This window comes from Sorex araneus, chromosome 1 (assembly GCF_027595985.1).
Source record: "Sorex araneus isolate mSorAra2 chromosome 1, mSorAra2.pri, whole genome shotgun sequence".
Classification (NCBI taxonomy): domain Eukaryota; kingdom Metazoa; phylum Chordata; class Mammalia; order Eulipotyphla; family Soricidae; genus Sorex; species Sorex araneus.
In genome coordinates, this window is record NC_073302.1 from 292612161 (window position 1) to 292628292 (window position 16132).

Sequence of the window (16132 nt, forward strand, 5' to 3'; positions counted from 1 at the left end):
GCCTCATCCCTCATTTCTCTCTGCAGACAATGCATTCATTCACTTGGACATCTATTGTGCATTGAAATATTGATGCATTTGTGAATGTGTGTTTGTTTTCCCATCACATGTCATGGGTAAAGGCAGTGATTTTTCTATTCTGAGAAAAGAAATTCCACAAAGGAATTACACAAATGTGTAGATAAATAGAACACTCATGTCGAGCTGTAAACACAACCTAGAATGTGGGGAGGCTGAGGAAAAACGGAAATACAGGACCCAGACTGATGGGGCCCTTGCCAGCGCCAGCTGAGGATAACCATGTGGAAGAGAGAGCCCGGTGCCACCAGAATTTTCTGATAAAAGCTGGAAGTGGATGAGTTTTTCCATAAAATACTCTGCTTTTCAAATGTGATACCAAATTTTAAAATAACATTTTGCTCTTAGGACAAAAATCCACAATTTCTAATACTAAAACTGTGGACCCTGGGCCACCAATATACCATCTCCATGTCTCTCGGATACTTAAATTTTCTAATTTATTTTAATAATAGGAAAAGTGTTTATTCAAGTCAATTGTTTTTCATGGCATATTTCAACCCAGTAGGCCCCACTTTTTTGTGTGAAGCTAGAACTGGCTTTAGTTCCTTTTTCCTCTTTCTTTTCCTGGTTTCTGGGTGACGACCAGCTGTGTTCAGGGATCAGTCTTGGCACTGCTTGGGGACTATATGCAGTGCTGGGATCAAATGGAGTTCAGCCATGTGGAAGGCAAATGTCTGACCCACTGTATTCTCTATGGTCTTGGTTTTTGATCTTAAGAAAATAAATAATAAACGAAACCCAAAGATTACAAGTGCAAACACCAACCTTTTCATTTTCCAAGCTGAAGAAGTGAAAACAAGTTGTGAAGGGGGAACCTACCATAGAAGTGATGGCATTTGTCCTCACTAACTCCTGCTGCTATGTTTCAGATGGATTGGTCTGGTTAAGTCCCCACTGATATTCACCAAAGCCAGTCAGCCTTCGAGAGACTAACTCTAAGTGACACTGTTTGTGTCAGGCCTGGAAATGAGTGCTGTTATAGAAATGGGTGTTTTTTTTTTTTTTAACCACAGACCACTTGATTTCCAGTTCCCAGGGACAGGCCAAGAGGATAAATTGAGAAGTTTCTAAATGAGATGTCAAAAATGTGCTTTCATGAGTCAGGGAGGTGGGTATTATCTGTTCAGGTGCTTGTTCTCCTGTTCCACAACACCTGGGGAACATCATCCAGGTGTCAAATCTATCTCTGACAATGACCAAGACCAAAACAGTTTCTAACGGCATGACGTGTCCACTGGCTGGAAGCATAGACATCAAATAACAGGTCACACCAGAGATTTTATTAAAGATTGTGATCACTGTATCATTGTCATCCCGTTGCTCATTGATTTGCTCAAGCAGGCACCAGTAACGTCTCCATTGTGAGACTTGTTGTTACTGTTTTTGGCATATCGAATATGCCACGGGTAGCTTTCCAGGCTCTGCTGTGCAAGCAAAATACTCTTGGTAGCTTGCTGAACTTTCCGAGAGAGAGGGGGAGGAATTGATCCTGAATCAGCTGTGTGCAAGGCAAATGCCCTACCTGCTGTGCTATCGCTCCAGCCCAAAGATTGTGATAAACACTAAAAATAATGGGTAGGATGATATAGAAACATCTATTCTGGGCACCTTTTCCTCAATTCTTTGAGGAAAAGGCAAGTTGCCTTTGAGCTGAGCTATGTGTGAGAGAAGACTCTTCTAGAAAGTGGATACATGCTTTGAAAGAGGTCATGCTTCTTGGAAGCCAAAACGTGGTTTTACAAAAGCGATGTGTGTGCAACGGGTGTGAGAGTACAAAGTCTTTTCTCTAAGGCTTCCAGCCAACCCTACAAGGGCAATGAGATGGAACTCATTGTTCACCTGGATCTAGAGGAATTTTATTTCTATAATTTGAGTATGTTTTAGGAGAACATCTCCACATTCTTCTCGTCTGAACAATGAAAAGCTGTGGGACAAACCACAGTCTGTCCCAGAGGGTGAGGTGACTGATTCTGGAAACAAGACAGTGAGTGGACAGTTCAGATTAAAATGTTCCAGTTGCCTGTTTTAAGTGTTCACTAACCATTGGTCAGAGCCAGTGGGTAATTCATGGCCCCTGTTACAATTACCGTTTCCTTTGCTTAATTCTCTTCTTAGAGCACCCAATTGTGAGTTATTCACTTGGACATGAAAATACTCTCTCTCCACCCACTATAGGTGGGTCAACCCCTGGTCATTCCCCTCTTATTCTTTTATGGGCAGATTAAGATCAGCAGTGGGCGGATGAGTGGAGAATGATTACTTCCTACTCACCGTGGGTCTTCTTTCTCCCTAACTTTAAGCCCTGGAATACAGATGGGGATCGCCATATTCCTAACATTTATCTAACATAGTAGTCACAGGGGTCCTCAACTTCAAGCCTAATGCCCCCCTACCTCTACACTGATATTTGTCCTCTTGCTTCTGCCCTGGGTTGCACTCTCCATCACTCCCCCATGCCGTTATATACCTTCTCATCTCCTCCTCTCCAGTCTTTGACCTGGGAAGGCTCATTGGCATCCATGTTTGCAACCTTGCAGTGTCTATTCTTGAACCCTTCACAGGATCTTAAGCAATGTTATCTGAGGCCCAGTAAGATTCTGAGTGGATTTTATAGATCCTTGAGTTTAGTTTTATTACAAATGTATGGCGCCTCTGTGCATTTTCTTCTTGGTTGGATAAAATGGAATCAGAAGGCTCAGGAATGTGTCCCACCTTCTCTATCTGGTTGGAATGCCTCCTGGATTTCCCCTTCCTCATCCATGAATGCCAAGAGAACAGGCCGGCCTTTCTACATCACCAGCTTCCTAAGCCTTGTCCTGGTCACTCTCTCCTGCACGAGGGCCTCCCGTGTCCTCAAACAGAATGGGAAACACTAAAATGGATATTCCACAGCATCTTCTCTAATGTTCCCTGGAAGCTCCATACGGAGCTTGTGCCCTCTTGTTTGGGCACACCTGGAAGTGCTCAGGTATTATTCCTGACTCTTCTCAGAGATTATTACTAGTGGGGCTCAGGGAGCACTTGTGGTCAGTTGAACCCAGGTCAACTGAGTGCAAGGCAAGTGCTCCATTCTTTTAACTGACGTAAACAAAGAACTGTGTTACATGGTCATACATTGGAGTCGAAATTAATGGTCTAAAATATAACCTTTGGGGTTGGAGTGATTTTCTACAGCAGGTAGGGCGTTTGTCTTGCATGTGGCCTGCCCGGGTTCGATTCCCAGCATCCCACATAGTCCACTGAGCACCGCCAGGAATAATTCCTGAGTGCAGAGCCCAAAGTAACCTCTGAGCATCAGAGGTGTGATCCAAAAAGCAAAAAAAAAATAAATAAAATACAAACTTTGTGGGGCCGAAGTGATAGTGCACTGGGCAGGGTACTTGCCTTGTGGCTGACCTGACTTCAATTCCTGGCACCAAATATGGTCCCTGATCCCCACCGGGAATGATTGCTAAGTGCAGAGCCCAAACAAAAATCATTCATTCACTAAATACAACCTTTCTCTTTATTATGAGCCAAGCCTTTAAATACTTAATGAGTCTGAACTGGGAGAAATGTCCAAAGGGCAGAATGGAGTTGTATTCTCAGGATGAAGCAGGTGAAAACCAAAACAAGACAAAAGTTCTCCAACTGGGGGAAAGAATATCAATAACTGTACAAAGCAGATCTTTATGGGAAGAGGATTTGTAATTGAGAAGGGTGGAAGGATGGAGTCAGCATTATCACGAGGAACCTGCCTGCATGTTTCCCTCTGAAGATGATGGATGTGGTATCAAGTAAGAGGTGGGTGTGGGGCAGAGATGGGGCATAAGGAGAGGAGATGCCAGCTCAGTCCATCAAAGACCACATCTGTTGGACTTTAGGAGCAGCTCAGAGTAGAGAAGACAATAAAGTTGATAGGCTGGAGGCCCAATGGTCATCCACTAATCACGGAGGTACCCACCTGAGGGTCAGGGGGACCTGCCTAATGTATTCGCTGCAGGTTCCCTTAGTTTAGGAAACATTTTTATTACCTTTGTTGCCTGTAGAGTTTGGGGCAGCAGAACAACAAAGCTCAGTGAAAGCTCTTTCCTTCCCAGGGGGTTTAGTAAGGTGTTCACTTAAGTAAGCTCCGACCCCCACCGGCTGCCTTTACATCACTCAGGCCTTTGTGCAAGAATATGTATTAGGGCAGGAAAGTCTTCTTCGATCCATTAGTCCTGGAACACTGTTCTTTCTAGTTGCACCCACGCATCAGTCACCAAATCCAGAATGTTTCTCTACACCAGCACTGGCCCTGACCACACAGGATGAACCAACAGACCGGGACCCTGTCCCCAAGGCACTCCTAGGTAGGGGCAGGTCAAGGGTTTGGAGAACAGAGGACTTTTCTGTATGAATGAAAAATCAGAGGCCTGTGCTAGAGGAGTTTTAGAAATGTCATTGTACGGCACCTGTAGGCAGGCTGGCGCGCGTCCTTGGGGCTTGTTGACATCCACAGCGACCAGTTGCCACCCACCAGCAGCATCTTCATGAAACATCTTCAAGACAAAGAGGGAGATGAGTCAGACACTGAACAGGAGACACGCACTCAACCGTCTCCAGCTCTTCCTACTTTGTCTTATCAAAGGTTTGTCTCCCGGCAGATTTATTTTTAGAACATGAGTCATTCTGATTATGTTCAGCTCCACACAGAGGACTTGAATGAGTAACAATAGAAACAAGAATTTATTGAGCACTTGCTATGTACTAGTTTTGGTCTGCGTTATTTATGCTTTTCATAGAATTACCCAAGCAGACAGTAGAGGAGGCATTTAAATGCTCAGGTGTTGATTATTCTACATTACATCAGAGAAAATAAGAGCTGGCGTTTCAAAGTCTGGTGTCTCTTGTACATTTTTAAAAAGGGGTGAATCAGTATCTTTATATGATGTTCATTCCTCACTGAGCCAATAGAAATGCACTCGGGATAAATCAAGTCAGAAAACGTGCAGGAAACTTCTAGAGGGAGATTGGTGTGATTTTAACGCATCACTTAACAGACTTAGTGAAATTATTTTAAGTGGACCACAATTAACCGGTAAAGCAGAAATGCTATGTAGTTATGATGGGAAAATAATTTATTTGAACTTAAAAGGCATAAGGAATGAAAATCAGATTTGCATAGGATACTGAAATCAGACATTCATTAAACTAGATATCTATGTTTTTGGTTGCCTATGTAATCACTTCTGAATATTCTACTACTTCACCAATCAGTTATCTGATTTTAGGGGAAGACATTTCCCACGTGTATTTCCCTATGATCACATCTTATTTTATATTCTTTAGGGGTGTGTAATTGGGGGGGTTACATAGGATAGAATTCAGAGCTTTTATTTTCTAAGAAAAAAATAATTAAAGCATTCACTGATTCTGCTTGGAATTGCTACATTTTATATGGAAACATTTTTTGCCATTCTTACTACTTCTTATTAGACTCTTCCTGTGTTCTCCCAGTAACTGGTGATGGAAACAGAATTAACACAGAGAACCCATGACCTAAAGTTCGTAATCATTATTGCAAACTCCCAATCACAGATGTGACTGATTCTTTGTTGAAAAAAATTAACTTGCGCCTACGAATTAAGTGAGGAATCAAGTACCTAAGTACAAAACGTGCAGGTGATATTCACATACAAGTATTTTTTAAGTGATAAAATTGAGGTACAAATTTCCACCAACATCCTTTGGTCTATTTGCCAATCTATTTTGTTTTTTCTCTGTCATCCATTCAAGGGATTTTGGCTCCATTTAGGGGGAAAAAAATTAAAAGAGATTCTCAGTGGTAGAATTGAATACCTCTCCCATGAATAGGTTCATTAGAGAAAACAGACTTGGTGGAAATGCAGACCTGTTAAAGTGCCTTTTAAAGTTCCTGTCAAAATTACGGGTGTCTCCCTTTAAGGGGAGAAGACAAAGTGCTCTGTCAGTCACCAGCTAGAAGCCTGCTCTCCATCTGCTCCGAGTCCTCTCCTCTCTTATCAAGACACAAAGGATCCCTGGGGCAGAGACTGGCTTTCATCAGTAGCAGACTAATTTTCTCTTTTAAATTATTTTTTTTCCAGTACAGCAAAATCAAATGAATCAATTTAATTGTTAGTAAAAAGCATTCTCCCAAGGTCACTTCTTAGGACGGAATAAAGTGAAGGGAGTGCCAGTTTGTTGGATTTCTTCTCTTTGGCTCCTTGCATTAAGAAACATCATCTGTATAGAGGATGCCATGGCGCCATGCCAGTAGTGAAGGGTGGCGGACCTCCTGCCACCTGAATCAGGAATCCTCTGGGCACCAAGTCTTGAGGGCTGTATGGCAGGGGCACCAACTCAACCTCCAGAGCTGCTCTCTCTGCCTCCCAAAGAAAGGAACATTCTGTACTGGGTCCCTGTCCTATACCCAGCCAGAAATCCATCCAAACTGATTCTAGTCCTGGTTCTTTCTTTCTTTCTTTCTTTCTTTCTTTCTTTCTTTCTTTCTTTCTTTCTTTCTTTCTTTCTTTCTTTCTTTCTTTCTTCTTCTTTCTTTCTTTCTTTCTTTCTTTCTTTCTTTCTTTCTTTCTTTCTCTCTTTCCTTCCTTCCTTCCTTCCTTCCTTCCTTCCTTCCTTCCTTCCTTCCTTCCTTCCTTCCTTCCTTCCTTCCTTCCTTCCTTCCTTCCTTCTCTCTCTTCTCTCTTCTCTCTCTCTCTCTTTCTTTCTTTCTTTCTTTCTTTCTTTCTTTCTTCTTTCTTTCTTTCTTTCTTTCTTTCTTTCTTTCTTTCTTTCTTTCTTTCTTTCTTTCTTTCTTTCTTTCCTTCCTTCCTTCCTTCCTTCCTTCCTTCTCTCTCTTCTCTCTCTCTCTTCTCTCTTCTTCTTTCTTCTTTCTTTCTTTTCTTTCTTTCTTTCTTTCTTTCTTTCTTTCTTTCTTTCTTTCTTTCTTTCTTTCTTTCTTTCTTTCTTTCTTTCTTTCTTTCTTTCTTCTTCCTTTCTTTCTTCCTTTCTTTCTTTCTTTCTTTCTTTGAAGCCCACCTGGGACTATATAATTATTTACTGGCCTATGAGATCTAAGCAAAAGCTGCTCCTATTTTTTTCCCTTTCTGCTTCTGGAATGCAGATGTGTGGGTCAGGGCAGAGGAGTCATCTTGAGCCATGAGGCAAATATGGGAATGAGGCTACACACGGCTTTGCAGGAAAGATGAGAGGATTCTGGTTCCATGGCAACACAGATCACCATTCGAGCCTCGAACCTTCTCTTCTGAATTCGTATGAGAGAAGACATTCATTTCCAACTTTTCATTTATAGTAGCTGAACGATAACTCCAAAGATATTCATTTCAGTACATTTTTAAAAAATTTTAAAATATAACTATATTTATCTCTCTATATAATGTAGGTACTCAATTAAATATCTAGAAAATATGGATGAGCTTAAAACAATCTTAAGCTCATTCCCTAAAGACAATCATTAACATGTTGCTGTTGCTCTTGTTGGTGTTGGGGCCATATCTGTATCTGGCTGTGATCAGGGCTAAGTCCTGGCTTTGTGCTCAGGGATTACTTTTGGGGATCATATGAGGTGCTTAGAATCAAACCTGGGTCAGCTGTGTGCAAGGCAAGTGCCCTACTATCTCTCCAGTGGCCATCATTAACATTTTAGAATTATCCATCCAGATATTTAATATACATACAAAAAATTTGACATGTTTAGATTGACATATTGCTTGCATTTTTTTTTTTTGGTTTTTGGGTCACACCTGGCGATGCACAGGGGTTACTCCTGGCTCTTCACTCAGGAATTACCCCTGGCAGTGCTCAGGGGACCATATGGGATGCTGGGATTCGAACCCGGGTCGGCCGAGTGCAAGGCAAACGCCCTACCCGCTGTGCTATCGCTCCAGCCCTGGTTGCATATTTTTATGCAACGTGATTTAAGTCATGATTTAATCTTGAATTCATTCTGATTTCTTAATTTACAATAAAATATTGCTATATGTTTTTCTTTCTTCTTCTTATACTCTTTACAAAAACATCTTCACAAAAATTCTCCAATATATTTTTGTTTTTAAAAAAATTTTATTTTATTTTATTTTTTTATCTCCAATATATTTCTTTGAGTACTGTCTAACATTTCTCTCAAGATAAATGCCTAGAGATGAAGTCTCTTGTTCAATTTATGTATAGTCTTTAGAACTTTTAGAAACGGTTTGCAAACTGCTGGGTTGTCCTAATACACACTCTCAGTAAGAAAGTATGATAGTTTCCATCCTTGTCCCCAGCTTAGAGTCACCAAGAAGCTTCTCTCTTTTAAGGAAACAAAAACACGTTAACAGAGGGCCAGGACACACAGCGCAAATTCCTCAGTAGGTGCCACCATGATTAGATTCAAGAGAAAGAGCAGCTCAGGCAGCCGAACCAAAGGCTCTTACAGAGGAGCTGCTGTGTTTGTGTTCTACTTCTAGCACTGAGTCATCTTTGAATACCAGGCAAAATAACATTCTGAGGAGCTGGAGCGATAGCACAGTGGGGAGGGCGTTTGCCTTGCATGCGGCTGACCCGGGTTCGATTCCCAGCATCCCATCTGGTCCCCCTGAGCACTGCCAGGAGTAATTCCTGAGAGTATGAGCCAGGAGTAACCCCTGTGCATCGCAGGTGTGACCCAAAAAGAAAAAAAAAACCTTCTGATACTTGTTAATTTTCAAATTTTCAGTCTGCACAGGGCAAATGACCACAGTGCTCCCCTCACATTATCATTGTATTGGTTAAGGTTACATGCAAGCACACCGCAAGTCTCAGTGTATTGTTACAAGATGTTTGACCTTACTAGGCTATGACTGAGAGCAACATGGATGAATTTCATGAGCAGCCCCCTCCTGGTGTAATCATTTGGAACCCAGGTAGATTTGAATTTTGAAGATTATCTCAGGCAATTCTGTTTGTTGTGACAACTAGAGTTTTCTAAAGGGTACTTGATATAGCCATGAATGATTTGGGGAGTGTTTTTCTATAAGCCAAATATTATCATCATCATCATCAACAACAACAACAATAGAAATAACAGATATTGGAGTTAGTGGAGAGAGAGTCTTAGAGACAGGGCAATCATTAGCATTGAAAAGCCAAGACACCAACACACCAATGCAGAGAAAAATCTAAAATTCATTTTAAAATTCTTATGCCCTGAGGGGATTCTTTAAAAATCAATTATTTTTTTAAAAATAGTGAGCTATTATTACACAAAATATGAGAGTAGACATAATTTCATCACTAAGTTATATATTCAAAAACTGAGCAGCTAAAAAATGAATATATTCCATGATGAAAATATGATCCCAGGTCTAGGTTTCTTAGACACTATCTACCAGGACACAATGCTGTTATCCCTTTCTTCCCAGAATTGCTGTCATTAATTTTCTTTCTCGCATATTTTAGCAATATGTATTTATCTTGGAAGACATAAAACTAATTTTCAGAAAGCCTTCTCTTTGGGCATTGGGTTATCCACATCCTTTAGGGGAGAATTTCTATTTGGCGACCAAGTCAGGCTACACCTAGCAGAGCACGTTTCTGGGGTCTGTGCTCAGGAATAACGTGTGGCAGTGATCAGGGGACTATATCGGGGGACAAATTCAAACTATGGTCCAGGTCACTGTAACTGCATGAGGCCCAGTGCCTTACTTCCTGCAGCATCTCTCTGACCCCTCCACATGTCCATGTTTAATCATCGGTCTGGTCACAGCCCTTTCGCTCTGCTGGTACACTCATTCAGGAGTTGCATTTGCTATTGTTGGGAGCCCATCATCTAAGAATCTTGATGAACCCACAAAAGAGCAAGCACCGAAAGTGTCCTTTTATCACTCCATCCTGTTGTTGGTTTTCAACATTAGTTAGGGGCGATTGATTAAGAGAGCACAGAGCAGCAGAGAGGGCTCAGTGAGAGAGTAACAGAGATCCTCACGACTCCTTAGACAAACTGAATATTTATTTACCAACCATTCAATATGGCTTCACAGGATTATGATTTTCTATGGAAAAGTTAGGAATATATTGACTGTCAGAGCTGCCACCGCCTCTCATCACTCTCTGTCACACAAAGGCAGCCTTGTTGCCGGCAGGAGAGATAAGCTCATCCTCCCAGGACCGGGTGCAGCTGGAACAAGTGCAGGGCGAGCCAGAGCCTGAGGGACTCCAGGGAAGCAGCCAGGAAAGAAGAGACCCTGGAGAGAGGGATGCCTTAGTTCCGAGACAATGGCCACCCGGAACTGGCACACTTGCAGCATGGGCGTTCTGCTATGGCCTGACACACTCAATCATTGTGTCACGGTGCAATGAGTCTTTGGTACTCGGATCCAATGTATAACCGAGCATGTGGCCTTCGGGGCCCAGGGCTGGTGAGGCTGCCTCTCCACAGTCCCCACCCTGAGGGGTTCTGGAAAACTGGTGCTGAAGAATGAGAGCACCCCACCATGGCGTGCCTTTGCATTCCTTCTCCCTGTCATAATCACCCCCGAATGCGGATACTCACGTTCCTGTCACCTGCTTCTATGCTGGCACTGGGAGAGACACTGTTTTATTTTGCTTGCTTGGTTTGGCCACTCCAGACAGCACTCAGGGCTCACTACTCCTGGCCCTGGAATCATGCAGTGTGGAGGATTGAACCTGCGTCAAACCTGAGGATCGAACCATGCTTGCATGCCAGGCAAGCACCCTACCTGCTGTACTACGTCTCTGGCCCCTGTTTTGGCGTGTCTGTCTGTTTGTTTTTTGTTTGTTTTAGGCCAGACCTGGTGGTACCCAGGACTTCCTCCTGGCTCTGCACTCAGGGGTCACCAGTGGGTAGAGTCTCAGAGTACCCAAGGCAAGTGTATCCAAAGCAAGTACCCTGCTGTACTCTCTCCCGCCCCTGCTTGGTTATTTGAAGCCATTCTTCTCCTCAGTGATTTCTTGTTGACTCTGAGTTAGTGGAGGGAGCCACTTTCCCTGTCCCACTCATTAGCTCTAAGCTTCTTTTTTCCCACCTACTCAGCCCTGCTGGAGTCTTCCTGCACTTACGCCCCCCCCCCATCCCCACCCCCGCCTCTCCTGAGCCTTCTTCCTTCTTTGTTGAGAACATTCTAAAGACAGCAAGTGTTTGGGCTCCACAGAGAAAAAGCAGAACTGGATTCAGTGCTACAGCGCTGTATTTGCTACAAGTGATGACCCTCTTAATCTTATTTCCTGAGTCTGTCTCGTTCAAATTGGGAGCCGGTGAGGGGAGGAGAGAAGAGAGTTCCCTGAGCATAGCGTTCTGTCATATTTTCCCAAAGCAACAGAATCCTGGCAAAGGTTGTCCCTTCCTTCCCCAGACACAAAAGCTTCAGGGCCACCTGCTGAGTGACTGCAGAGGGGCTGGGCGGGGCTTGGAGGCGAGTTGCCAGGCAACCTTCATTGTGTTTCACCCAGAGACTGTGGCAGGAGCTGCGTTGCCTAGCAACTAGGTCCTCAGCATTTTTCTTAATGAAGGTCCTTCACAATTCTCTGCGTGATTGCCTCTGCCGAATGTCTGGACGCATTACCTCTGAACAACCAACTTGATTTCCCCTGACTCATTTTGCATCCAAACAATTTTGTCCACCCTGCTTCATGGTCCCTTTTCAGGGCGCTCTCTACCACCTGAATTGCCGGCAGAAAGGGTGCAACTTTCAAAACTGACTTTTCCAGCGGTGGTTCTGGGTCTTATGAGTGAGCGTTACTAAATGGACCGCAGATGGTGTGAAAGGTAGGTCTAATGCTGGCTCAGGAGCACTGGCTGCAAACCCTATGCTGGGTTTCTGCTTCTGTGCTCCGTTGAGGTGTGTGTCTATAAGGGCTAATACCAGCCCCTCATCCAAGATGCTGCTACGCCACTGGGGAGACATTTCCAGACGGGCGTGGGACTTCACTGCTTCTCACAGCTCAAAAGAGAAAGAGAAGAAATACAGAGGTGGGTTCTCTGGAGCACTTCCTATGTGCTGTCCTGAACACAGCCAGATAACATGTTAGGAAACTTTCATGAACCTTCAGCAGTTCCTGATCAAACTAGAGTAACGAGGGTTCTAGTGCACCTATGAGCAACGGATGAGGTCAAACTTTTATGTCACAAAGTTGGTGTATTGTCAGACTTTTCGAATTAGCTCACCTTACTGCATTTATCACATAGATACTGAAAGTTCAGTTTCAAGACTTTTCTAAGTAAGTCTGTATCTTGTAGTTCTTACAGATACTTGTCCTGACAGACTTATCAAAGAATGTTTAAGCTTCGTTAAAATTCCCTGAAAATTTACTATTAAACTAATGGTAATGGCACATTACATGATTCCAGTCTCACTTGAGATTTTTTTCCCTCTCTTTTACTATGATTCATGCTAGAAGGTGCATAAACCTATCTGTCCTTTTTCTAGAAAGTGCAAACCCACACACAATACAGAGCCTCAAATAAGAAAGATATTGGATTTGAATTGCCCTCTTGTGTAATAACTGTGGCTTTACTGAAATTCTGGGCTACTTCCAATTACTCAGGCACATAGGGGAACTCTTCTATATATCCCAGATTCCTTAAAAATCAGGCATGCACTGGGGGTTGAGAAGTCTTCTTCATAACTTACTCTAGTTGCAATGGGTTCACAAGGAATAAAATATACTTTCCTTTGCAAAAATTTTAACCTAGGTAGTATATGGGGCCAAGTTGAGATGTTAAATTATTTGAATATACATATTTGAATATATTTGAATATATTTCCAAGTAATTAAAATAATTACATATAATTAGGAAATTCCAGTCTCTCTATTTTATCTGCTAGTTTGAGAATTTGTGATAGCACTGCACTGTAGCAGTGTCATCCCGTTGTTTATCGATTTGCTCGAGTGGGCACCAGTAACATCTCCATTGTGAGACTTGTTACTGTTTTTGGCATATTGAATACGCCATGGGGAGCTTGCCAAGCTCTGCCGTGTGGGCGGGATACTCTCGGTAGCTTGCCGGGCTCTCTGAGAGGGATGAAGGAATTGAACCCAGGTCGGCTGTGTGCAAGGCAAATGCCCAACCCGCTGTGCTATCACTCCAGTCCGAGGACTTATTATAGCAGAATAAAATCAAAGGAATATAACCATTGCAACTGATCTAGGTTTGAAAGGGATCTATTTATGTAGCTGATTAAAAAGGAGGTACACCTGACTGCATCTCCCCCAAAGACTGATTGGGCCGTTCTGGGTCCAGATCCTTGCATCTGTATTTCTCCACTGTTCACTCTGTGACTGCCCAAGGAGACCGTGACCACAGAAGTTCTCAGGTTTTGTCAAATCCCATGGACAGTGAGGATGGACAGGTCCATGGTGACTCGGGGGCTTCCAGCCTCATCTCCCAGTCCCGTACCTGTGTGGTGGCTGTGGAGGTCGTGCTACTTCTCGATCCCCACATCTGCTGGAACTGGACCCTGATTTCTGCAAAGGTTTCAATGATGACAGCAATAAACACATTCTAGAAGAGAACGACAAAACATATTTCACCAAAGATAAGGAAGGAGAAGGCTGTGGACCACCAGAACAGAGAGTCAAAGATACGTGGCAGCCGTCAGCAGGCGGCAGAGGGGGATGGATTTTCACGGTACCTTCACAAGCCAGGCCAGGAAAAAGATGAGCGTGATGAAATAGAAGTAGGAGCGCCAGCGGGGAAAGCTGTCGATGGCTCGGTACATGAGGAACACCCAGCCCTCCTGTGAGGCCGCCTCGTACACCGTGAAAATGCTCGTGCCTGTCCCAAGAAGAAAGGGGGTTGGATTTGGACGCACTTGGAAAGGAAGAAACATTTTTCAGAAAACAATTTATATTGACCCGGGCTCTTTCTCTGAACCCATGATTTATTTTATTTTATTTTTGCTTTTGGGCCACATTCAGTGATGCTCAGAGACACTCCTGGCTCTGCGCTCAGGTATGATTTCTGGAGGCACCATATGGGATGCCAGGGATTGAACCTGGATCAGCAGCATGCGAGGCAAATGCCCTACCCATTGGACTATCTCTTCAACCGCTGACTCATGTTTTAAAAGGATCAAAACCACAAGCAGCCTTTCATTGTTCTTATGTCTACAGTTTTGATAAGGTTCTTTCTGACTTACAGTCAGGGTAACTTCAATGGAGCTGGCAATAAAATAACTGTACATTGTTATTTTTTTTTTAGCTGCTAAACTCATTTTACAACGTGCAAAGGGAAATGAATCAAGTAAAGGATGTAATACAAAAAAGTGTACAGTGTAAGCCAGTTGCTTTCAAAGTGCTGTAAAACACTCGGTATAGTTTGAACCCAAATCAAATACACCTAAAAACTGGGTTTAATTTAACATTGTTTCCTCACAGGGAAACAAAAGTATCATATGCTCCAAAAGTTAATATGATGGACCTTGGCTTTAGATTTCATGGTGTTTACTGAACACCAAATTATGAGGTGATAAGCGGTCAAATAGTATTTGCCTTTCCTGGGAGAACTGTTCATCAAAAATACCTCTAATTATAGAAAGGCAGAAAAAAGGATGATAGGTGAGCAGATTTTTGAACATAGGGTTAAGAAAATCAAAATACCATTCAGAGGAAAAATAGCATTTGAATTGCGACCACATAATGAGCTGTGTGTTATTATTTCCTCATTTTACAGCTGGGTAGATTGAAAGTTAAGTCATTTGTGTAAAGATGCACATATAACAATTAGAGGAACTGGAATAAACCCAGTAATTCCAGAAGACTTAAATATATAATTATGCATCCCTTCTGTTGCTTAATTTCCCCATTTGTAAAATGGGAAAATGACATATATATCACAGCCTTATGAGGATTACAGGATTCAATTCCTCTAAGTGTTGGCAGATGGAAAATACTTAACAAAATCTAGGTATTACTATTACCATGAAAATTGAGGCTGCTTAACATTCTGTGTGAAAACATATAAATAAACACACAGTACAGCACTGCATTAACATTGCTTATAAAACTAACATGCATACGCTATTCATAAAACTAGTAAATATGCCGATTTCTCTGCCGTAAACGAGTAGCACTGTCACAGCACATGTCCATAACCGTACAAGTTTTATCACACAGAATCCTCAGAGGCCAGCAATGAGCTAATCCCATAACTTTGAAATTAAATGTGTATACAATCCAATGCCCAAATGAAGAAGAAAGTTACTAAAGTCTGCCAACAGTGGACCATTTTTTCTGGCCCCGAGGATCGGGAAAAACCACAGGAGAACAGCGATACACACTAGAGCAGACGACGGAATAAGCAGGAAAGCTCGGCAGAAAACGGGGATTGGAGAAAAGTACTGAAGCTTGGGAAACAAGCTGAGAGAAAGAAGGAACCTGTGTTTTCACTTGGTAAATACCTATCCTGCATCAGTCTGGAGGTAAGGATTTTCCCTAAATATAACTTCCTGTGTATGCTGCCTCTCATTTGAAAAATCCTATTTTGTACCCTGGTGCACTGTTGCTATGGCAACTAGTATTTATAAATATGTTTCATTTCATGACCCTTTACTTACTTGACTGAGAAAATGTCTTATTAGGCAGGTTGAGAGGAAGGGGGGAAGGAAGACAGGTATCACCACTCTCACTTTACAGAAAAGGAGAGTGAAGATCAGGAATTCATCTGACAGTACTGGATTCAGAACCTGCCTCATCTGCCTCGGGGTGCTAAACTGTTTTCTTTACCCTGTTCCTTAAATGTTTCTTAATATTCTCTTACTCAAGACTGAGACTTTATTTCCTCTTCTTGTATCAATTGGAAGGAACCTATTTGTCTGAAAAACTTGACGGCTATTTATTTAGTATGTTGCTTTGGTTTGGAGGGGTTTGGGGGGACACTCAGCGGTGCTCAGGGCTTATTACTGATTCTGTGCTCAGGTGCTGGATACTAACCCTAAGTGTTTTAGGCTTCATCAGTGAACTGCCCCCCTTTTTTTCCCTCCCAGAGAAGCTTACAGTGCTCTTGTGAGCATCCTAAAACCCTGAGTTTATCTTCAACCTTTCCTTTGTGTTTTGCCTCTCATTGTCACAA

General features: G+C 42.6%; 1 protein-coding gene across 2 annotated transcripts in view; it reads right to left on the reverse strand.

The window, feature by feature from the left end:
* NALCN (sodium leak channel, non-selective) overlaps positions 1-16132 on the reverse strand; it is a 330676-nt gene that overhangs the window by 213657 nt on the left and 100887 nt on the right. For both annotated transcript variants that reach the window (XM_055136147.1, XM_055135485.1), the window contains exons 8-10: positions 13695-13837; positions 13460-13564; positions 4515-4601 (exon numbers count right to left, since the gene is read on the reverse strand). In XM_055136147.1, the coding sequence (XP_054992122.1) occupies positions 4515-4601; positions 13460-13564; positions 13695-13837 (335 nt within the window). The remainder of the gene's footprint in view (positions 1-4514; positions 4602-13459; positions 13565-13694; positions 13838-16132) is intronic.